Raw genomic sequence first — 24,303 nt, forward strand, 5'->3', positions numbered from 1 at the left:
GTTGTAGAACCTTATTACAATATTCGCAGTTGTCAGTGCAGTATAGCGTCACATTTCCGTCGCTTTGGTGAGCGCTTCCTATACGACATCATTTTGCGACATACAGGCTTGGGTGACGAGACGGTACAGTTCGCTGTCTAGCAAACGATCTTGATTATCATGTGATTTGTTACTAGCTTTTGCTAATTTTGGAAGATCCCTGCGACACATCTCGCCACTGATGAAGACAGAAGGTGAAACGTATGGCTGTGATAACCAGTATATAGATATATTTCACAATCTAACTTGGTAGCTAGCTAGCTACTTTTGTTTGAGTGGGGTGTACACCGATGGAACACGGCGGCTAGCAAGCGAGCTTGGTAGCCACTAGCTAAAGTGCTAGTTAACTAGATAGCTGTTTCGTGCTTCAGCTACCTAGTGTTTGAATAGGAAGTCTTGCTATCCTGCGCATTTTACACTGCATTTTGTTTAATACAATGGCTTTATCACGTGGTTAATATTATAGCTATCTTGCTATAGATAGCTATAATACAGCATAAGGACAGCATAAGATATAAGACAGCATAAGGAACTCATCAGATGTCCTAGGTCGCTAGCTAGATAACTTCTCTATATCTTATTCAGCTATCCAGTTATATTAATTTTAGGCGGATGGTATGTTGCTACCTTCTAACTGTAGTCAGACAGCTTTATAGCTGTCTGTAAAAGGTATGTGGAATAGCTACTATGATAGCTCGATGTCGTTGTGCAGAGATGCATCCACCAGCTTGTTACATGGGCCCGGTGTAAACAGAATTAGACAGGCAGTAACAACTTTTGGTTTTTGTTTGGGGGGAAAAAAAACTTGGTTGGATTTTGAATTTTGCCACAATAAAATTAAAGAAAATAACCTATCATCAGCCTTTTCTTTTATGTTTTTTTATTGTAAGGATGCCGAAAAGACATATTGGTTGCCTCTAGGCAGCCACTTCTTATGATTGTGAAACTTTCACTACTGTGGACTTAAAATTCCGAAGCCCCTGCAGGTTATGGGCTGACATTGCAGCGCGCCAAGAGCAGAGGGCGGGGCGTCGCGCTGGGAAGGCTGTTGCTGAGTTACCGTGAAGATTGACAGCGATCGAGACTTCCGGCATGGGGCTTTGGAGAGAGCGAGAAGAGAACTGAAGCTGAAGCTCAGAGCTGGAGCCACAATGGCGACTGTCCTCTCCTAACAACAGGGGCAGTGGGTGTTCTTATATCCGCAAACATCGCCCTAAATACAGGCCTGGTTGATATCCAGGGCCACTAAAAATAAACTGGAACATCTTTTGCACATGAATATAGTATAATTTCTGACCAATATCAAATATAAAGAGATAAAAATGGCATATTAAACGAACATGTAAACAGAACCAACCGGGTCAAGTTTTCATTTTCAGTTCTGCGAAACAATATTGCCCATTCATCATGGACTATACTTGTTTCCGAACTCAGACCGTAAACTGAAGGAATTAAAACACCTTCCCTAAAGCCTGCCACCGGGCTAAAGGTAGCTAAAAGAAAAGGGTTTATTTTTTTCCTCTTCGTTTTTACGAAACAGCCTGCTTGCTACATAGCACGAGCTGGCTAACCAAACAAACGGGGAAACTGAGCACAATGCTCCGACCTATTGTTTGAGCTTTTGTAATCGGCTATTAAAGATAGCATACGTTCGACCGCTAATCAGAAAGTAACGTATTTTTTGTTTCTATCTCAATTTTTTTTCCTCTGTGAAAAGCAGAGACATGCCGCTGACCTGACTGGAATTAACTTCGATGAAGCATAAGGACAGAACGTGGGGAGACCTGTTTTTGTTTTGTTTGCTTGTCTTTAGCTAGCTAGCTACCAATGTTGAACATTTCATGCTGATTTTGCCGAGTTTTGGAGTACTATTTTTTCCCGTTAATGTATTGTCTCGGCTACAGAGGCCCGCGTTTGGGAGAAGGACCGCTGCTGACGTGAGGAATGCCTGGGTCAGACCGACACCATGGGACCAAGAGAAAGCCGGATCCCAGCGCCAGCGTTTCACTACAGTCGCAGACGGCGAGCGGTAACAGCGGGGCGTACCAGCCCCTGCTCCCGCCGCACTCCTCTGCGGGTAACATGACGAGCAAGGACGGTAAGCTCCAGTCCAAGACGTCATCGTCGTCGTCGTCTTCCTCGAAGCGCAAACGGCACAAGTCGTCGAAACACGGACGAGAATCGTCGTCGCTGGGCCAGGCCTCTGCCTTTCCTGCCCTGGACTCGGCGGCGCCTCCTGCCGTCAGCGCCATCAAGCCGCTGGTAGAGTATGACGACATCAGCTCCGACTCCGACACTTTCTCGGACCCACCGTCGGCGAGGCCCGTTGCGGACAAGCGAGGAGGGGAGAGATTCGATCCTGCCTCAGATTATGGCAAGGACGATGGGGGCGGGGCTGGGGGAAGCAGAGAGAGTCGGGGACACAAGCACCGTCACCCCCGCAAGAAGTCCAAGGACCCGCACAGGGCGAAGGACTCGGGTGAGGGCGGCGGCAGCTCAAAGAAGAAGAGCAGCAGGGACAGAGAGAAGGGGAGTTCGGGGAAGGGTAAGGAGAAGGTGCCCTCCATTGCCTCCCTGGCGTCCGGGTCCCGGCGGCAGGGTCAGCAGGAGGGGGATTTTGGGGTGAAACGGGGGGAGCTGCCTGTCAGCGTGCACGTTCAGCCAGAGGCCAGCGTCAGCAGCACGGCCTCCTCCTCGTCCTCGTCCCGCAGCAAGGAGGGCAGCCGGTCGGGGAAGTCCCGCAAGGACAAGCAGCAGCGGCGCGAGGGGCGCGGGGAGGGCCGCAGCTCCTCCCAGAGGGAGCGGGGGGAAAAGAGCCACCGCAAGTCCTCCAAGAGCTACAAGTCCAGCCCCAAGGGGAAGGCCTTGTCCAGGGGCAGCCCGCACAGGAAGGCCCAGTCGCCCAGCCCGAAGCGAGGGGGCAACGACAGCCCGCTGGGCGGGGGGTACGGCCAGGACGCGGAGGACAGCTACCACCACAGACGGAGGGTGCCCCAGCAGAGCCCCAGCCCGTACCGGGAGGTGTCGCGGCGGAGCCGGCAGCGCTCAGACAGCCCCTACGCCAGCCGGCAGCGCTCCTCCAGCTACGAGCGGGACAGCAGCCCCTACTCTTCCCGGAAGCGCTCTTCCATCAGCCCCTACGGCAACCGCCACTCCTCCAGCGCCAGCCCTGTGTCTCGGTGAGTACGGCACAGCCGGGCCGCACCCTCGACCTGCACCCCTTCTCCACACTCCCCCCCTCTTCCTCACCCACCTCTCTGCTCAGGGCCCGCTTCCTCTGCCAGAGCGTTCTACCACTCATTTTGATTGACAGGGGCAAGGTGTGTCATGACACTCTCAGACACTTTTTGCAGGATCACCAGGATCCTCAAATAACCAGGTACCTAATAGTAAGTCAGAGCTTCAGCCTATGTTTTCCCGCTACGAAGCCAACAGCACCTGGATGTTGACCCTTTTTCGGAGCCCAGGGCATTCTTAAGTTCAGTCCTGGATCCTGCCTGTGTGCATAGCATCTATACACTTATTTGGCAGGCATTCACATCCACTGGGCCCTGTGTAGTGCCATTGCATTTTATGCATTTTAAGACATAGGTGCAGAGCAGCCAATAACACAGTACATAACCATCAAGCTGAAAAAGAGGTTTAAATTGCAAGCAGTGAGAGTAATCGTGATGGACATACTGGAAGTCATCCTTAAGAGCAGTGTTTCACACATAGTAGCGTGCACATAATGCAGAACAGTGAACTCTCAGACGACCACTACCTTATGGCGTTCTCATGATGCCAATGAGTAGTCGACGTGAACAACATCCCCTTGTGTCACGCTACCATACCACAATGACTAATAACGACGCGGAGTCATCTCCTATGTTTGATTCCACATAAAGGTTGGCGTGATCAGAGACTGTCAGCAAGGCGTAAGACATGTCCGAAGTTACCGAAGCCAGGATGAAGTCTGTGATTTTAGTTAGCTGCAGATTATGGTGAGCGGAGCGTCAGTTCAGGTATTCATGCTGGGGTGTTAGAATTTTTGTATTTTTATTGTTGCCAGCTGGTGATCTGAAGAGCACTGATGGCGACTACTGTCAGCTGTACATGGTGCTACTCAGTACTTCCCCACCAGCATCCAGGAGAGCGCTTTCACAAAGCCGTGTGGTGATATCTCTGCGTACATTCGGATTCCTCCAAATTACCGCAGGGTGCCCCCCTCAGTTCATTCCCAGGGAACTGTTTTCAGATGTGATGACTGTACAGTCAGATGCAGTTCTCGTCAGGGTTTACGATTACAGGTAGAAAGGTGACTTTGGATCAGTGACGGCTGGTATGAGTTGGGGCCTTTTCAGTTCACACAGTGGGCAGCCATTGTGGCAGGGAAAGGTGGAGTATCAGCAGTGTTCAGCAGAACTGAAGAGAAGTCATGTTGTTTTTAGATAAGGCATTGGGAAGACCAAAGTACTCAATGCCAGAGAATGTGATCAATACCCACCACCTCAGCCATTTTGATTTCGGCTCGCAGAGGACTGGACCTTGATCGGAGACGGGTGAGGGGAGGCGTCTGGCTGACAGACAGCGCCTAGCTTGCTTTCTGATCTATATGACAGCGTTAAACTCCAGACTGAGCGAAACGATCCAGAAACACATAGTTAGTCATTCATCAGTCTCTCATCCCCCCCTCCACGGCTGCACTGCTGCTGACTGCATTGAAATGACTCACTACGACATGTTTTGCATGCTTAGCCATTGATTTGTTGGGTAAACAGCATGATCTAAGCTTGCATAACATTTGTACAGGTTAAACAACTACTGCCACACTGCCACCACATTGCTCTAAAGGCAGTGCAGCATGGTGCATTATGGGATTCTCTAAACTGTCTCAGCAGTGAATCTGTGAAGGCAAAATCAGTCATAGGTCAAAATACACATTGGAAATGTTAACGTATCAAATTTATTTAGCGTTTCAGATTTATGTTTGGACTTAAGATGATGATTTTTTCCATAGGGATTTGTCACCTCATCACACACCCAAGCATAAATCTGTACTGTAATGAAATTTTAAATGCTGGCATTTCTAGTGAAGGGTTTGTGTGATATTCGTGTTTGTTGCTATACCAGTGGTTGCTATGCTGGTCGAGTGTGGCAGCTGCCTGTGTTGTGCGCTGGAGGAAATGAATGGGCGGGCGAGTGTTACTGTTCCACAGCACACCTCGGCTTCAGTATAGGTGCTTCATTAGAATTACCCTGCTGTGCAGCCTTTTAAATTGTTTCTTTGACAGTTATATGAAATTAATGATAGTTCTGTTGTAGTTATGTGAAATTTTCTCAGTTAATGTAATTTGATCTCAAAACTAAAATAATGTCTGGTTGGATTTCCGTGTGAAAAGGCCAGTTTCCAACATGGTACAAAATCAAAATATTGGACTTTATTTTAAATGTGTGTGCAGGGTTCCAGAGTGGCTGAGCTGGTTAGGGTACCTGTCCCGCACAGTTTGAGCCCCAGAGCTCAGACCTGGGTTTGAATCGGACCTGTTGCAGCCGCTGTCGGTGTCCATACTAGTGGAACACATTTGGCTTCTCTAATGAGGGGAGGGAGTTTTTCGTCTGCCGGGGTGCGCTCATTTCACCGCTGCGGCACACTCTTAACAGCTCACGAGGCACCTGCAAGTCACTTGGATGATATCAGTGGAGATGTGCGTATCCTCCAGTTTACCGTTTTGTCCGCTGTGATATATATAAAAAAAAAAGCCAGCAGCTGCGTGCATGTGATGTGACTCAGTAGCACTGATGTCGAAAAGAGGCCCACTCCTGCTACAGCTTGGGGTGCCTCTCTGCATGGGGCTGAGGCCATATTAACAGAGGCCCACTCCTGCTACAGCTTGGGGTGCCTTTCTGCATGGGGCTGAGGCCATATTAACAGAGGCCCACTCCTGCTACAGCTTGGGGTGCCTTTCTGCATGGGCTGAGGCCATATTAACAGAGGCCCACTCATGCTACAGCTTGGGGTGTCTTTCTGCATGGGCTGAGGCCATATTAACAGAGGCCCACTCCTGCTACAGCTTGGGGTGCCTTTCTGCATGGGGCTGAGGCCATATTAACAGAGGCCCACTCCTGCTACAGCTTGGGGTGCCTTTCTGCATGAGCTGGGCAGATATTGTGAGACTTCCCCTCTCTTCGCTGCTGCTGTTTGTTTTGATCGTCTTGTCATTTGTACTCAGTGCAGTTTGGCTGTTGAAAGTGCCTGTAGAGACATCGCCTTGCAGCGCCTCTCACACTTCACGCTTATGCAGTGTCAGAAACAGAAAATTGCTGTCCTGTTATAACTTAGTCGGGGTGCCCTAAGCACAGTTGGGAGTTGGTGGAGGTGAATTGGGAGGTTGCTGACCCACTTGCACAAAACAAACCAAGACATCTTGATGTATTCATGAAGTATTCATGTCCACTTTTCCCCCCAATCTTTAATTATCAGGATCATAAAGCAATGCACAATCAATGCACCTGGCACAAGTGGTGCAACCAGGAGCGTAGCCCTGTCTGCTGGGTAAAAGGTCTATGCATGTGTGACAGGGCAGGAGTATGTGGTTGTTTTATTCTGTGTCCAAATGCCAAGTGCCTTGTGGGTGTGTGTGGGTGTATGATTGAGAGTCTGTGTGTGAGGCTTTGTGTATGTCCCTGTGGGTGAATGGCTTTGTTCTTATGATTCTAACTTTGTGTTAGTTTCTCTCTGCCATTACTTGGCTTTAGGCACAGATGAGCCCTGGCCATAGGCCAGCCTCTGTCCTATAATCGGAGCCCAGCATGTGACTTGTTCTTCAGCTCTCTCACACAGTCCTGCGCTCACCTTGACCCATCTCTCAGCATGGCCTTCTGGTCTAAATTAGGGCCCTGTTTTTGCAGTCTAATCACAACACAAGGTCAAGAGTACCATGCTTGAGAGATCCAATCAGGAGACAAACGACCTCAGCAAGTAACAGACAGCTTCTCGTGTTCGTCATAGCTCAGACGTATGGCCTTGCTGTGAGGAATGCTGTGTACTAGTGAGTTCAGTGGGCAGGACATTGCAGTGTTTCGCAAGGGTGCTCATGAGAGTCACGCCAAGAGACTTCACAACTGTGGGCCCTATTGCATAAGACGACGCCATGGTTCTGTTGATATGCTGTGGTGATCAGCTACACACAGGGTGCTACAGGTGGGTCCACCACAGATTAAACAGTCTAGCAGAATGTTGGTACACCCCCACATACAGTAGTGGATTCACCTCGAATCGTGGCAAGCTGAGTGGAAGTGTTCATCCTGTAGAATGGCAAAGCTAGATAGCCTTTAATAATACTTACTCCTAGCCAGGTAGCGTGCTCTTTTAACTTATCAGAATTTAATGGAAGGAACGGAATATATTTTCATGCTCTTTGGTGAAGACTATACCCTTATTGATTTGTTACATGTTATTGGCTTTAGGAAAAGAAAAGGTACACCCGTTATGCCTAGCATTTTTCCATCATAACCTATCGAGCAACCACGCAACTCTGGCGTGTGGCATGATTCATTTTTCTAAATAGACAAACATGATATAAGTGGCTGTGGATGATGGCGTACCACAGTGGCTTTGCATGGCCTTTCCAGGCAGAGAAAGGTTGATAAATCAGTTTCTGAAACTTTACACAACAATGAGAGGCAGTCATGTGCAGCTGTGAAGTGGTAGTACATCATTAAATCACAAACTCGCAAGCAGGAGGGTCCTGTTTGCGTGGGGCTTCTGCAGACTACTGCAGGGGGGTCCTCTCAGGGGTCATTTCATAGTCTTGGGTCACTTGCAAGTGCACCATCTCAAATTATGCATTAATCACACTCCACTTCAGAGAGGGATGTCCAGATTCACATGTTTTGGAGTGCTGAAACTAGTCTGCTAGCCTGTAAATACTACAAATTATGTGAATGTCAGCTCATATTTGATTTGAAAATGGCCTTTAAATAGCTAGCTACTTAGCAAGGTAGTCATCATGGAAATCACTTGTTTGATGTGGTTGCTGATTGCAGGCTTATGTTTTTGTGTCTCTGTGCCAACTAAACACCGCTGCTGTTGAGTGCACACACCAACCACATGCCTGGCTTTGGCCAGTGATACCACCTTTTGCCCCTTAGGGTTGACTAGCCTGCAAATATGGGGTAAGATGAATTTTTTGAAACCTGTAATCTGGAGGAGAAACACCTTATGTTAAGACCAGTACTGTACTTTATGTTCAGCCTTCATCAGTATAATACAATTGGGAATGTGAATGACTTGTTGCGGTTAATATTATTAGCAGTGGTAATTAATGTATAGTGATTAAGATAATCATGTTAATATTTAGTAGAATTTTAGGATACTGCTTGGCGCAGGTGTAATATTGATTGTTTGATGACTGTTAAAGTTAATGGATTGACTGTTAAGACACCTTTATCGAGGGACATTTAACTAGCTATCCTGTAACCCGGTGTGTACAGTTTCTACTGGCACAATTAAGTTAAATCAGCATCACTCTCTCTTAGCATGTGTAACTGCTGTGTGGAAGGGCTTAGGGACATCCAAATGATGTCATAATTGGGCCTGGAACACAACTGATCTTGTCTGGCTCTTTCTCATGTTGTTCTAAGGAGGCACGACATGACAGGCATAAGGGAATTGCTATGGGGTTACATCAGTGTTTTCATTAAACTTTTAGATCTTATTTTAGAAATAAGCATGGAAATGGCGACAGTGGGTATTTTCGAATAGTCACTGTTGTCCAAACAGCATGCACTTTCAGTCTTTTTGCATTTGGGATTCAGGCGTATTACAGGGTCTGTTTTGCCTAGAAAGAAGTGAGATTCAGTCCTATTCCTGGCACATGCATGATGACACACAGAAGGTGCAGGTGTGTTTGGACTTAAGGTCAGCTATCTGAAGGTAGGAGCCTTTGTATAACATCTGATTTACTGTACCACTCACTGGATTTCAGCAAGTGGATTTGAAACTGCCACCGTTGGGACAAAAATATAGTTCCCTAACCCCTGGGCCACACTGCAGCTCCAGTTTCATAGAACGTGTGTAGAATGTGTGTAGAACAGCACATTTTGATTTTAAAGTTGTGTATCCAGTTAGTCATTTGCCTGGGACATGTGAACAGGGAAACAGGAATACAGTACTGTACCAATAAAAGCCTTGTATACAAAGGAGATGTTTGACACACATTTTTAGTATTAAAGGCAACAATTCAGTAGAAAATGGTTAATATTTATGTAATAAGGAAGTAAACATACGGAACATATCAAGTCCATGTGAAATATCCTGAAAACCTTGCTAGAGTTGCATGTAATGGAGATGATGTTGGGGAAGGTGATGGTAATTAAGTCACCTTTTTAGCCTTGCTGCATTATCCTTTGCTTTTCTTTTCGGTGCCTCGGTTAAGGGGACAGATTCATTCCCACCCACCTTTACCATGCATTCAGTTCGTTCTGGGCGCAGTGTCACAAAAGCGCAGTAACGGAGTGTGATCCTGCAGCTCAGAGAGCAAGCCTCGCCCTGTGAGGAGAGCTCAAGGGTGGAGCCATGAGCAGGGAATGCCACCTGCCACAGATACACCAGTCCAGTGGCCTGGGTCCTGAGTTTGCACACTGTCCGTGCGGAGGACAGGCATGTGCGGGCTTAATGGTAAGAGCTGCTACACTCAGTCATGATAGATGAATTAGCACATGCTGGGCAAACCTGGACTGACTAGACGAATGTGTCCAGCCAGTGAACATTCTTCCTGTCGCGCTCGCCCTGCGCTCTTAGTCCTGTGAGTGGAAGGATAGGCCAAGTTACTCTTACATTTCTGCCTTCCTCTCATTGTCTCATCGAATTAATCTTGCCTCAGGCAAACGCTGCATAAAATGGTACTGCAGTAAAGGTGTGCGTCTCGGTACAATGGAATTCATTCCTGCGTGTCTCCAGAAGGATACATTTGCTGCCTGAAGGCTTTTCCTTCAGCAGTGGCAACGTGGCTCTTTAGGTGTGTCCTTAATGAGGGTAAGGTGTTAAAAGGACACAATCAAAAGCACATGGGCCTTGGAAGAATGCTTAAGAGCACCAGACTTCTCCTTACGAGGCTTGTGGTCTTGATATAAATATTGTCTGCGGTCATGTTATAATGCAGATGGAACTAACCCACTAACTTCCTGACATGTTTCAGTCCAACATCTCGCTAGATCTTTACACGCTTCTTCAGTGTTTCCCCTTTGCCAGGATCCACAATTTTCTCCTGTTTCTCTTCACGTTTGTAGTTTAAGGTGAAGGTGCTGCCATGCCAAATGTCGAGCATCTCTTTCATAAGAAGGGGTGCTCTGTCGCCATGGAAGTGCAGCTTGCACCGTGTCTGCGGGGCCTTTTTCTGCGGTGCAGTTCTGAAGAACGCCGCTTCTGTTACCGCCGTGGAAACAGATCTGCTGTCAGCTGTCGAGCGGTCAGCTGTTGTGTGCCTGTTGATTAAAAGAAAAATGGCTTATAGCCGACGCAGAGACTGTTCTCCCGAGAGTGTCACGTTGGTCCTTTTTTCAGTTTTTTCATCTGTGTTGTTAAATCTGGTACTAGAATAACATTTTAAAATGCAGTCATCGAAATAGCTAATGTTAGAGACATCTTGGAGTTTTGCAACAAACGATTAGATGTTTACCATCATCTAAAACGTATATCCAATTAGGGCTTTAAAAATATCCGCCTACATGTTTAACTAGACTAAACTAGAGCAGTTTTTGCTTGGGCGTTGAAAGCACATGCCAGATGGATTAGATTTGGAAGGCTGATAGAAAAAGGTGCTAAGCAGAAACTGTCTTGTGGTTCAATTTTCCCCCAAAAACACAGCTCCAGGTGTCTCTTCAGGCCCATAGTCGTGTTCCTGCGGTACTGACGCCCTCTTGCTGGTTTCCTGCAGGCGTTCTGTTCGTTCCAGGAGCCGCTCCCCGGGCCCCTTCTCCGGCGCCTCTTCCCGTCGCTCCTCGTCCCGCTCGCGCAGCAAGAAGCACTCGTCCGCCGGCAGAGGGGGCGGAGGGTCCCACAGCAGCCGGCCCCCGAGCCGCTCCCCCTCCTCCTCCCGCCTGCCCCTCAACTCCAGCCTGGGGGCGGAGCTCAGCCGCCGCAAGAAGGAGCGCCAGGCCGCGGTGGCCGCCGCGCGCGGGCCCTCGTCCCCCGCGAAGCGCCCCGCCGGGCCTGCCTCGCGCCCCTCCAAAGCAGAGCCTGAGCCCTCTGACAGAGAGCCTGCCCCGGCCGCGGACCCGCCGGCCCAGCCCCAGCCGCCGCCACCCGCTCCCGTTCTGCAGGACAATCCCCTCAGGGAAGAGAAGGGCACCCCGCCCCCTTTACCCCCGTTCTCCTCCCCCGCACCCCCTCTGCCCCCTACCCAGACGCCCCCGCTCCCTCCCCCGCTCCCCCCCTCCCCTGCCGCTCTGCTTCAGCCACCCCTGCCCCTCCCTGAGGCCAGCCAGCCAGCGTCCGGCCACCCCACGCCTTCCTCCTCCTCCACCACGCAGCCCAAATCCCCTGCAGCTCTCCCAGCACGTAGCCCCGCCCGCCAGCCTCCGCCTATCAAGACCTCCACCCTGCCCCCGCTTCCCCTCCCACCCATGCTGCTGGGAGACTGCCAGGACAGGTGAGACACTGGAGCCCTGGAGCTCTGAGATATGACATTACATTACATTACATTATTGTCATTTAGCATTTATCCAGAGAAAGGAAATTCTGGTTTAAGTCCCTTGCCCATGTATACAACAGCTGTGCCCCAGTGGGAAATTGAACCAGCAACCTTGTGTTTGCGAGCCCTCCTCCTTACCACTATGCCATGGACACTGCCATAAACACTGAAACACACACATACTATCTACAGCCCAGTCTTTGTCTCACTCTTTTCTCCGGTGTTTCACTTTCCCTGTATTTCCTTCTGAAGCCCAAAGAAGACGCCACCCCACAGGCCCCAGAAGAAGGAGGAGATGCGGATGCGGCCGCTCTTGAGTGACTTGCCGTTGCCCCCCACGTTGCCCGGGGGAGATCCCTCTCCCCCCCAGTCGCCTGTCCGCAGGGCACCACCCCCACCACAGCCTGTCTACAAGAAGAGACCAAAGTGAGACCACGTCCCGTCCACCCTCTCCCTTCCACGCGCTGTCCTCTCATCCAGTCAGCATTGGGAGGCATGGAAGAGCAGGCTTGCTTTTGGGAAAGTCATGAAGTCATGTTTTTTTAAAGTTCGGTTTCTGTTTGCCTACACACGCGCACGTCCCTAGCAATATGGAATATTTAAAAAAAAAATGACTTGAGGTTTACTTCAAAGAAAATAGTGTTGGAAATGTCTGACTGAAGTGTTTGAAGCAAATACCTTTGACATCCTTGTGGAGCACATTAATCTATTTCTGCTTTCATGTAAAACTAAGACGTGTGACGAATTTCACTGTCAGTGCAGCTTTTCTTGAATTCTGTCATTTACAACTACTCTCTGTTTGAACCTGCTTGGAACTAATGTGGTTTTTTTCCTTGTTTCCCCTGGGAAAGGTTTTGTTGCCCACGCTATGGCGAGCGCAAGCAGACGCAGAGTGACTGGGGGAAGCGCTGTGTGGACAAGTTTGACATCATCGGCATAATCGGGGAAGGCACCTATGGGCAAGTGTACAAAGCCAAGGACAAGGACACAGGTGGGCTGTTTGTGTCTGATAGTGTCACTCAGAGACCAAGTGTCGGTGTGTGTGCGTGCCTGTGTGTGTGTGTGTGTGTGTGTGTGTGTGTGTGTGTTTGTAATTCCTGTCAATGAATTTTATTTAGCAGGCTTCACTGTCATTTTCAATTCGCCGCCTTGAATGAAAGTAGAAACTTATGCAGAAGTTGTACCTTTCAGTCGTCTTGTCAGATCCAGAAGCGGGTGGTGAATTGAAGCTGATGTAAGGTATTGTTACTCCTGCAGGCGAGCTGGTGGCCCTGAAGAAGGTGCGTCTGGACAATGAGAAGGAGGGCTTCCCCATCACGGCCATCAGAGAGATCAAGATCCTCAGGCAGCTGAACCACCGCAGCGTGGTCAACATGAAGGAGATCGTCACCGACAAGCAGGACGCCCTCGACTTCAAGAAGGACAAAGGTCAGCGCTCACAGAGGGCAGGGCACTAGGTCGCCAGTGCAGTCTCTGTTGTTTGGTGCTTAATTATGTCAGACAGTGTCTTCTCAGCGTGGTAAATTTCTGTAATGGTTTGAAGGTATTTGTTTGAAGCACAAAATCACTGTTGATGGCAGCGGTGCTTTTGTCAGTCAAATAAGGCATGTTTTTGCTCTGTGACCACAAGAGGGCTTGTTTCTCTGCCTCCTGATTGGGTTGCATCATCTAGGGCCTGTCCCATTTGTAGTGTGAAATTTTTATTCAGAAATTTCAATAAGCAAGTACTAAGCAAATTCTGCAGGGTTTCCCAGGTGAATGGAAGTCCAGTGACAGAGAAGCATTTATCCTTGTGAAGTCACCCAGGGGCAGGAAATTCCAGGATGCTTTTGGTGTGGGCTGTTGGTGCATTATAGCACACAGCATCGTTGTAGCTACATATACAGTACCAGTAAAAAGTTTGGACGCAGCTACTCATCGAAGGGTTTTGGTTTATTTTTACTATTTTCCAGTTTAGGCTAATAGTAAAGACATCAAAACTGTGAAATAACAGTAATAGAATTATGCAGTGACCAGAAAATGTACAAAACTATTATATTTTTAGAACAAATTTCAAGTATTTAAGCATAAGTTTCTTGCTCAGTGTCTTTGAGTGCATGTTCCCCATTATCTTAATCAGGTGTGTCCAAACTTTGACTGGTGCTGTGGTTAGCACCAGGTGCTGCCAAATGAATAAATGTTAGGCTCGGAGCTGTTATTCCTGCAGGTCTGATTGTCTTCCCCTCTTCTGCCAGGTGCATTCTACCTGGTGTTTGAGTACATGGACCACGACCTGATGGGACTTCTGGAGTCGGGCCTGGTGCAGTTTTCCCAGGAACACATATGCAGCTTCATGCGCCAGCTCATGGAAGGCCTGGACTACTGTCACAAGAAGAACTTCCTGCACAGGGACATCAAGTGCTCTAACATCCTGCTGAACAACAGGTATGGGTCTGTTCTTCCAAAAAAAAAGCTGCTTCCTCTTCCCCTCATCCAGCTAACTACCCACACAGACTGGCCATTCAAAAATTCAATTGATGGGAAGGCCAGAGATACATGATATACGCTGTAGCTGCAGCTCCTGGCTTGCCAACAGTCTTATTTTTGAAATATCTGTATCAATATTTTCTTCAGAATGTCAGTTTAACAATGCTTATGCTGAATGGGAATACCTTGAGTGAAACAACTGCTGTTAAATTATAGTCGTAGTGAGTGAGTCTATGATGCAATGTGAGGACGTTTTATTACATGAAAAATGATTAATAATGTGTTGAAAAATCCTAAGCTTCCTCGTATATAACTCTCTCTCTTTCTGTGTCTTTCTCTTTCCCTCCCTGCTCAGTGGCCATATCAAACTTGCAGACTTCGGTCTGGCTCGGTTGTATAACTCAGAGGAGAGGTGAGCTTCTCCAGATCTATAAAGTTCCTGAGGGGAAAGTAAATGATGCATTACATGTACAGGAATCAGTTATTAAATAAGGTTCAAAAAATGTGTTTTTTTTTAATGCTGGTTATGTGCAGTGTCAGTAGAAAATTTAACAATTTGTTTTTTTTTTTTTTTTTTTTTTTTTTTTACACAACATTGCTTTCAAAATTAAATTTCATATCAAGACCATGTATAAAGAATAGAACTAAATTTGGTGGTCGCTGCGGTGTGTATGTGTAGTGTATAACCCTCCTGTCCCCCTCCCCTGACTCCCCTTCCTTTCAGCCGGCCATACACTAACAAGGTGATCACACTGTGGTACCGCCCTCCGGAGCTGCTTCTAGGGGAGGAGAGGTACTCTCCAGCCATCGACGTGTGGAGCTGCGGGTCTGTCTAAGCCTCTCGTTGCTGCTGTTCTGTCTCACACACACACACACACACACACACACACACACACACACACACACACACACACACACACACACACACACTCACTCACTTGCACAAAAACCCTCACCCAGTTTTAACACTACCTCATAGAGCCACTCTGTCGTAATCATGGCTCTTGAAATTACCGTCATTCAGTTTACAGATAAATAAAGTGTACTTTGTGTTGTAATTTGTTGTTCAGTAAGGAAGTCTCCTTATTGCTTGGAATAACCTGTCATAAACTGTCAGGGTCTCATTATACTTCCATATGTTTTTCATGGACATTGCTCTGGTAAACCTGAGGTCAGAGTTGAGCAGTAGTAATGCTGTGTGGCCACATGGTGTCACTCTAACATTTCTGTTTCATAGAATAGTGATATTTCAGTGTGTCAGCAGCAAGATAATGTATTCATTTACTTCTTGCTTGGCCTGATTCTCTCACAGTTTATGTGATGGTTCCGCTCTTGTGATCCTGTACATCCAGGTGCATTCTGGGAGAACTGTTCACTAAGAAGCCCATCTTCCAAGCCAATCAGGAATTGCTACAGCTCGAGCTCATCAGGTATGGTGCGCTATGGCAGACTAAGCAGCCTAATAGCAAAATGTAATGAGTTCCTTAGGCAACAGCTTCTTTTTCACAACACCTCAGTATTTCAGGTTCCCATTGGCACCTGTACCTGGAGAATGTCCTATCGAGCAATGATCCCTTACTCTGTACTGCCTTCCCTCCCCTCTGTCTCCAAGCCGCCTGTGTGGGAGTCCTTGCCCTGCCGCCTGGCCTGATGTCATCAAGCTGCCCTACTTCAACACCATGAAGCCCAAGAAACAGTACCGCCGGCGCCTGCGCGAGGAGTTTGCCTTGTATGTGCGCTGTGCTCAGAGAGTGTCTTTGTGCAGCCGTGGTTTTATCTGTGCGAATGCTAATGCGTCTGTCTGTCTGAGTGTTGTGTGTATATGTGTGTGCCTGCTTGTGTGTGTCTGGTCCTGCTCTGTGTGTGTGTGTGTGTGTGTGTGTGTGTGTGTGTGTGTGTGTGTGTGTGTGTGTGTGTGTATATATCTGTGAGTCAGCCTCTCTGTCTCCTGCAGTCTGCCAGCCCACGCTCTGGACCTGCTGGACCGCATGCTGACCCTTGACCCTGCACGGCGCTGCACTGCTGAGCAGGCTCTCCACAGTGACTTCCTGAGCGACGTGGAGCCCAGCAAGATGGCCCCTCCCGAGTGAGTGTCCTACGGTGACAGGAGTGCGTGACGTGCGGCCGGCCCTGCCGTGTCCCTCCTGACGTCCCTCTCTCCCCTCTCTTGCCCCCCCCAGCCTCCCCCACTGGCAGGACTGTCACGAGCTGTGGAGCAAAAGGCGCCGGCGCCAGCGGCAGAGTGGGCTGCCCGAGGATGTGCCTGTGCCTAAAGTGCCCCGCAAGGACCCCGCTGGGGCTCCCAGCAGTGAGAACAGCCGCCCCCCCGCCAGCCCCGCGGGGGCACCGCCTCCCCCTCCGCCACCCGGCCGCCCATCCGCGTCCACCATTCTCGCCAATGAGCTGGCAGGTCAGAGTCTACCTTCACCTGTCTGTGTCATTATCTGTGTGGCTCTCTTTGGTGGGAAACATTCTCTGTTGCCCCAGTGAAATAACTCATGGGCTTATCTCCTTATCCACCCACAATCCCCTGCTGCTGTTGACCTCATTATTAACATCTGTGTTCCTCCATACTGAGTGGTCACCTGGGAGCTGGGTGTCTGTTTCCTTTGGTGTGCTTATAGTATGCAAACTTTGGAGTGCCTGAATATCTCAGGCCTCTATCAGTGGCTCATGTAGTGTTGTCAGTATTACACTGCTCTCTGTCTGGCCATCCAGGCTGGAGAAGAACTATATAACAGTGAGGAGGCAGCATTTCCCAGCAGGTTCTACACAGTGACTAGCGTCCTTTATATCAGAACCCATTTGCTCAGTTTGATTTCCTTTTGTGTCAGTTCAAGTGAAAATTTCCCTCGTGACATTGTTAAACTGCATTGTCAAATTGAAACCAAAGATCTAAACACAGCTCCACAATGGTTGGAAAAACCTTCTTAAAGGCTTCCTTATTGAATAAAAAACCAAGAGGTGAAACTATGTATTTTCCTACATTTGGATCAAACTGTCTGTATGTCCATATGTCCACATGTGATAATGCAACGCTGAAGCACGTCATTCTACCCCTTTTTACCAATACTCCATGTTAAAAGAAAAAATTGTGGTTCTGGAAAATGTCCTCTCGCGAACCACTTGGTGGATTGAGAGCTCTAAACTTCAACACAAGCGTCAGTTCTGGTCAGATTGTACCAGCGTCCTCAACAACATGCTGGTAAAAAAAAAAAAAAAAAATTAAATGAGCTAGAAAAGCCTATGCTCCGGAAAAGGGGGAGGCATCCTTTAGCCCTGCTGATAGCCCCTGTCTGACTCAGAGAGAGAAGCAGGCCCACTGACCTCCAGCAGGTAAGACATTCGGGTCATCAGCTTTACCAGAGAGCCCCTGACAGCGGCATTGCCACAGGCTACCTAAGCACACACAAGCAGGACACAAAGCCAGTTATGTCTGGAGCATATCAAGTGAGCCAGTTTTGAAACGCCCTTCTGTCTGTGGGCGGTTGGGTGGGGGTGTTGGTCCCAGAGCTTCACAGCGTGTCCCTGACGTCCCCTCTGCGCCGGTGCAGGTCTGGGCGCGGCCACGGAGCAGCTGAACCAGAGCGAGCTGGCGGTCCTGCTCAACCTGCTGCAGAGACAGACGGACCTCAGCCTGCCGCAGATGGCCCAGCTGCTCAACGTCTCGTCCAACCCGGAGAGCCAGCAGCAGCTGGAGACCCTGAGCCAGTCGCTGTCGGCGCTGACGGAGGCCTCGCACCAGCAGCGGGCGCGGCAGGAGGAGGCGGAGGAGGAGGCGGACGAGGGCCCCACCGGCAGCGCCCCGCCGGGCCCCGGGCCCCCCCCGCCCCCCGAGCCGGCGCCGCTGCCCGAGCTCCCCATCAGCCAAGAGGACCAGACCAACTTCCTGGCCCTGCTCCTGGGCCAGCTCATAAAGCCGCCCGCCGAGGGGACGGAGCAGAGCGACGAGAGCAACGGCGTCCAATCAGAAGAGCCAGTCCCCCGTGGCGCCGCCTCCGCCGGCGATCGCAAGGGCAAGTCCGAGTTCAGTCTCTAGGGGGCACAGAATGCACTGGGGGCACAGGGATCCAACACGGGGCAGGGGGCGGGGGCCGAGATCAAACAGCACACTGTAGCCCCCTCACTGGTTCACTGTCACAGTATACCGCACATCATAGGTTAATTCCTTCCTTTCCAAAATTTTTTTGTATATTTTTGGGCTTTTTTGGCAGCGAAAAATACAAAAAAAAAAAAGACGGAATCAAACAAAACCAGTTCGTTGAAATAAATATTTTTGTAAAGGCTTGTATGAAATGTTGTCGCTTGGGCTGGCAGCGTTCTCTTCACTGAGGGGTCCAGCCTGCTTCCCGCTCTCCCATGATCGCTCCAGCCCCCCCCCCCCCATCCCCCACCCAGCCCCGCAGAGACATCACTCACTCTCCATTCAGGATAGTCGGGGAGCGCATGTATGAAGCTGGCAGCAACCAAATGTGCGATCAGGAAGTGGCTTCAGGTGGGCTTTGTCACATGGACTGGTACGCTGTCAAACACTGGGGTCCATGTCACAGCCCCTCCGCTCTGTCACTTATGTAAATATAGTCCAGGAGGAGGCGTAGTGCTCTGTGGTGTCACAGAAGTACAGGTCAGACTGCTCTTTCTCTCTCCCTCCCTCTTTCTCTCTGTCTTTTCCTCTCTCTAAAGGATTGTTGGATTGTTATTTTCTTTCCATAAAAAGTATTGCTTTTAAGAAAACAAAACACTTGTCTGTAATGTCAGCCTTTTTATGAAGAAAGTCTAATAAATTATAAATCCAAAATAAATGTTTGGAACCTTAGATTTCACCTGCATGTCTTTATTTTTTTTTGTTCATATGTTTGTTCATTTACTCATTGTTATGGGTCATTCTGTGTGAAATGAGACTGACTTTGGTAAGATTCATTTCCTTTAGAGTTGGCACATTCATTTGTAATGTGGAGATCTGAGCAAAATTCACATAAGAAATATCTTTTTACATAGTTAATCGTTCTTAGTCTTTCTTTCCTTACCCAGGTGTCTTAAGTAATTTTTGATACGTACAAGATAAGATTTTGCTTTCGCATTAAAGGCCTAATGGATTTTTGCATTTTGAGGGTGATGTAAATTCATTTTTAAAATGTCAAAAATGGCAGTTGTAAGTTACATGACTAAGTTATAGTACACAAACTTCACAAACATTCTTTGCTATAAGTTGCCAAACAGATCTGCTCTGCCGTAGTGTCTAAATCCTTTTCACGGTGACAAAGTTTTGCAGTATTGAAACTTCACATAAAGGCCCTGTAATATTTTCAGGGAAAACTTGACTTGGGTAAAGCTTCAACTATGTCATCCATTAGGACCACATCTTGTGTAAATTACAGATGGCAGTATCTTAAAGGCAGGCATTAAATGGCAAAAAATGACTGCTTAAATTTGAATTCCACATGACAGATGTTTGTGCCAACTTGCAAGAAAACTTTAGATTCAAGTAAGTGCTGCTTGACACAGAATGAACATTATATGTTGTTGGCATTTTTGTTCAGTTCTTAATGAAGAGAGGTGTGCATTCTCATCTGTTATTTGGAGCTCTTCGCTTTAAGGCACAGTTCCTGTCACAGCCAAGTTTTATTTTTACATGTAACTCAACAAACCCCACCATGGACTGAAATCTCCTGTGAACAGCAGGCAGGGTTTTTGTCGCTCAGTTATCCAGACATGGGAAGGCATCATATTCATGCCATCTGAAAATCTGTGACATTGTAATTGTTACGGTCATGGGAAGTCTTGAACTCTCCATATATGGGCCAGACCAATGGGGTAATGACTCCATTCATGTTTTTTTTTTTTTTTTACATATGCATTTGTCGGCAGGGTAATACTTGGATGGCACAGAGAAAACCATGTTTGTTTGACCTGTAACCTGTCTCTCCACCCAGTCCCAAAATCACCCCTTCTCCACCCTTCCTAGCATCTCTCCCTTTTCCACAAACACCAACAACCACAAACGCCAACAACCACAAACTGTCATCTGATTAGAATCACAAACCTCTTTCTTAAAATGCGGGATTGGCACAACAACATGGATTTGTAGGGTCTGAGGCAATGATGTAAGAGTGAGCTAACTTCGGAGGATTGAGTTAAATCCAGAGAGTAACTGCAGAAGTGGTGAAAAGGCTTGTTTTGTTTTGATCAAGTGCCTGTGTGACAAATTAGTCTGTGAAGCTGTCATGTGAAGATAACATGTTAATGCTTTTATTAATATTATAATTTTATTTTTTGTTGCTTAATATTGTATTCATTAATATATTTTATTAATGCTTTTGTTACTTTATTGGCAAGATTAAGGCATAAAAACCTGGCATGCTACCAGATTCTCCTTTGTTTCACATACTCATACCAGGCCATATTACATAACCTTGACATTATTTGCTTAGCAGTATCGCCCTGGTGAGAGCTGCTCCTGTCAACATAACACTGATTTGTCCATTGGGAGAAGCTGTTGTGCTTCCACATGTACAACATACATTGTTTGAAATACTGAAATATTCATGATATACTGAATATTCAAATATTCAATATATTCTGTGGTGAGTTCAATAGAGAAAGCATTGTGCACATTTTTGAAAGTTGCTGATGGGAGGGTAAGTTTATAGCTATTGTGAAGCACTCTGCAGCCTCTGGGATCGGTGCTGATGGTAGGTGAAACCATATTTAAAGTGTGCTCCCTGTCCATTCAGCTAAACTGTAGAGATTGCAGCATAAAAGTATGTGCTCTTTGTCTGACACGTCTGTTTTTCCAGGTGTTCAGAAAGAAGTTACTCTAAGATACGTGTGTTTGGTGTTAATGGAAAATGTAAAGATGAAACATGGTTTAATCTGTTTTATGTCCCCTGATGTGTAATTAACATGTGTGGATATTTAATTTTCATTACAAATGCATGCTAAGAAAGCATAGTTACACCTTTGTATTTCAGAGTTACTACTACTATTATGGTGTTCCAAGAGACAAAAGATTTCATTTCCTTGTATTTTTTTGAGGGTTTCCTGGGTAGCAGTGTATCTGATTTCTTTTACATTACTCATGAATACTGCTGGCAGAAGAAGAGTTTTGAATTAAATACCTCTAATCAGTTACATGCACAGATATTTTCCTGACACATACATAGACTTCCACTATGAGCACCTGAAAGTGGCTGAACTATAGGGGCTGGCCAGTCACTGCAGATGTGTTTTTGTAGGCCGGTACTGATACAGATGGGCTGAAGTAGACCTGGTTATGGAGCTAAATCAAGGCTTAATGAGAGGATGTGGGAGAGGACTGTAGGCTGGCATCTCACCCGTGCTTGTGTTTGGGTCCTCTCAGATGGTGCGGTCGGGAGGCGGAAGGCGACCTCCGTGAGCCAGGGACCTCTGCCCCCCGAGAGACGTCCGCCCTCCCCCCCTGGACCCCCCCCGGCATCGCTCTCAGGCGCTCCCCTCCAGACTGGCCCTGAGCTCCACCCCACCCAGGACATCAGCCCTGCGGTGGCAGCCGCCCTGCTCCAGCTCATATCCCAGCACGACGCGGAGCCCCGGTCCCACGAGGAAGAACCACAGCACAGCAGAAACGAGGACCAAGATCTGTCAGAGACTGTGGGCGCGCTGGGGTCCTCTGACCAGCAGGGGGCAGGAGTGTCGTTGCCGGCCTCCTGGACTCAGCTCTCGGACTCTCCAAAATCTCCCCGCAGCCAGCCATCGAGTGACCCGCCGCCCCCGCTCAGCGCTGCTGCACAATTCCCACGAGACCAGGACCTGCGCTTCTCCCACGGGGCCCCTAGTGACCCGGGGTCCACAAGCTACGCTGGCTCTGAGGCCTGGAACCAGGGGGCCAAGGGTTTCCAGGCAAACAGCCAGCCCCAAACACAAGGCCAAGGGGCCGGCAGAGGCAAAGGGACATCCTACTGATTTCCTTGAAGACCAGTCACTATGGAAAGCAGCACCCCTTATCAGCACAGTGTAAGAACTAAAGGAAGGCAGTGTGAACCCTTACCTCTGTAGTTATGGGCATTAGTCCTGGGAGAGGAAGGGGGTGGTTGGAGAAAGGGACCACGGAGGAGATGAAAGAGTAGAGAACGGGAATACTGAGGGTCTGTGATTGCTGATGTCCCAGAGGGAATCGTTGCAAACCAGCCAACCCCTTGGTCCAGTGCCAGGTAGGGACACAGTGTGGCCCTTGCCCAATGGCCCTGGCTGTAGGCTGTTCCCGTGACCCTGGTGTACCTGAGGACGTATTCTGAGAGGGCGTGCCCCTTCACACTGCACACAGGCTCAGTTCTGTTCAAGACAATGATGAGTGACAGCCCCGGAATGTAACCTTCAATTTTTGCACATTAAATGAATTTGGCATTGCAATTTGATTTTTTTTTTCCTTGAAGGAAGACAAATTTAGTAAGTAATAATTGATTCCCCCTCCCCTCCCAGATTGCTAGGTGTTTCACATGTGAGTGAGCCTGCTTACATGTTGATACCTGATGCTGGTTCCTAGGGTCAGTCTGGGACTGTGTACACTTCACTTAATACACTAAAATGTGTGGGGTGGAAGTACCAGGGACTTGGCAAAGGGGAGCCAAACATCCAGACTGGGACAGGTGGTTGTGAGGGTACAGATTCTCACAAAAGGGTGAATGTGGTCATTTCTGAACCTTTTCACCCTGACTGACCTCTGACCTTGAACATGTGCCTCTGTAGTGACCTAAGCGACCCCTGAATGATCTTTTCCAAAGGAAAGTGTTTTTTTTTTTTTTTTTCCTTTTTTCCCCCTCTTAATTGTCCCCAGCAGTGATAATCAGTATAAAAATTGGGTTTAACTGAAAAAAAAAACTGTTTTTATCATTTAAACCCCATGTTTTTGTGTTTCGGGCTAACGCTCCTGCAGATGGTGGTTTGGTCTATACTCTCTAACCCCTGCTATGTACCCATGATGTCTCTTGTGTGTGACACATCACATCAGGATATTCACTATCTACAACCCCTTCCCACAACCTTTAACTGCAGAGGTACCTTTCTTTTAAGAACACTTCATCTCTCGCACACCTCTGTCAGCGCAGACTGTGACACCTGAATATAAACCGGCAGATCCAGGCACACTTTCTCATCTCACAGTGAAGGTTAATTTCTCTGACAGCCTCAGGGCCACAATTCAGTATTATGTAAACCCACCCACAGAGACTGTTGCTTGTGTCTATCATGTACATGAGGCTTTTCACCCCCTCTGCTGCTGTGGACCCCACCTCTCCCTGTACTACCCCTAAATGGCAAACTCGAGGTTTTCTCATCAAACTCATTATTTTCTACTTAAGAAGCTGAAAGCGAATGCTAACATATTAGAGTAATGATTTTGTTCCTTCCGCTTCAAAAGGGCAGGGAAGGGGAATCAGACTTTGGGTTACCTGTGACTGTAGAGATATTTTGTTATATACATGTTTACTTCTTTCTGTTTATTAAAGGAAATCCGAAGGCCAGAGTTTGTGTTTTTAATTGTCAAAATGCAAGGGATGCTCAAGGTCAATGGGTGCCAAGCTACAGGCATCTGCCAGGTAGTACACCGATTCATCTAGCCAGGCTGGAGGTGATGTTTTCTTCTGATGAAGGTAAATTACTTTTGCAAGATGTAGGAAATTTCCGCTAGTCTGCTGCTCACATGATATTAAGACAGTGTAATAAAATTCATGTAGTCTAGTTATGGTCAAAATGTATGTGAATTTCTCATCTTGCATTACAAAGGAGCCAAGTAAAGTGACTCCAGAATGTGTCCCCATGAGTCTTCTCAACCACTCTACTTGGACAGATCATACCTGAACCTGCAGGCAGCTGGCCTTGTAGGTAACATTGGGCTGAGGCATATTTCAGACTTGGGAGACTTACCCCCAAGTCTTACCCTTGTTACCCTTGCTTTTGAACCAACTGCTCGAACCTCAGCTGCACATAGAAAGCTGGAAGCCAAAGAAACCTAGACTGTAGCTACTAGACGGTTATCTTTGAGGGGGCGGTTGTCTGCAGCTGGTAGATATTTCACGCTACGAACGACTACGTACATCCACGGATCTACGTCTTGTGAACGCAGGTCAGTAGCCTATTGCAAAACCAG

At 47.9% G+C, this 24,303-nt stretch overlaps 1 protein-coding gene across 3 annotated transcripts; it reads left to right on the forward strand.

The window, feature by feature from the left end:
• The first annotated feature begins 109 nt into the window (after window positions 1–109).
• On the forward strand, window positions 110–23,670 carry cdk12 (cyclin-dependent kinase 12). Of its 3 annotated transcripts, none has more exons than XM_036552282.1 (15): window positions 110–240; window positions 1,944–3,218; window positions 10,959–11,672; window positions 11,967–12,140; window positions 12,566–12,705; window positions 12,972–13,142; window positions 13,949–14,138; window positions 14,536–14,592; window positions 14,905–15,006; window positions 15,533–15,610; window positions 15,793–15,909; window positions 16,135–16,266; window positions 16,361–16,590; window positions 17,735–18,196; window positions 21,541–23,670. In XM_036552282.1, exons 2-15 carry the CDS (start codon window positions 1,984–1,986, stop codon window positions 22,119–22,121), a joined length of 4,383 nt encoding a protein of 1,460 aa, XP_036408175.1. In that variant the 5' UTR covers window positions 110–240; window positions 1,944–1,983; the 3' UTR covers window positions 22,122–23,670. The 3 variants fall into 3 exon arrangements, with proteins under 3 accessions (XP_036408175.1, XP_036408176.1, XP_036408174.1); XM_036552283.1 differs by having other exon boundaries at window positions 110–233; XM_036552281.1 differs by lacking the exon at window positions 110–240 and adding an exon at window positions 1,151–1,528.
• The last annotated feature ends 633 nt before the right edge of the window (window positions 23,671–24,303 follow it).

The sequence above is a fragment of the Megalops cyprinoides genome, chromosome 19, assembly GCF_013368585.1.
Source record: "Megalops cyprinoides isolate fMegCyp1 chromosome 19, fMegCyp1.pri, whole genome shotgun sequence".
Classification (NCBI taxonomy): Eukaryota; Metazoa; Chordata; class Actinopteri; order Elopiformes; family Megalopidae; genus Megalops; species Megalops cyprinoides.

What these genes read in the sequence shown, in the direction of transcription:
- cdk12 (XM_036552282.1), top strand. Translation starts at nt 1,984, where the DNA reads ATGCCTGGGTCAGACCGACACCATGGGACCAAGAGAAAGCCGGATCCC. An exon ending in AGCGCCAGCCCTGTGTCTCG is followed by an intron (nt 3,219 to 10,958) that starts GTGAGTACGGCA and finishes GGTTTCCTGCAG; the next exon opens with GCGTTCTGTTCGTTCCAGGA. An exon ending in AGCAAGATGGCCCCTCCCGA is followed by an intron (nt 16,267 to 16,360) that starts GTGAGTGTCCTA and finishes TGCCCCCCCCAG; the next exon opens with CCTCCCCCACTGGCAGGACT.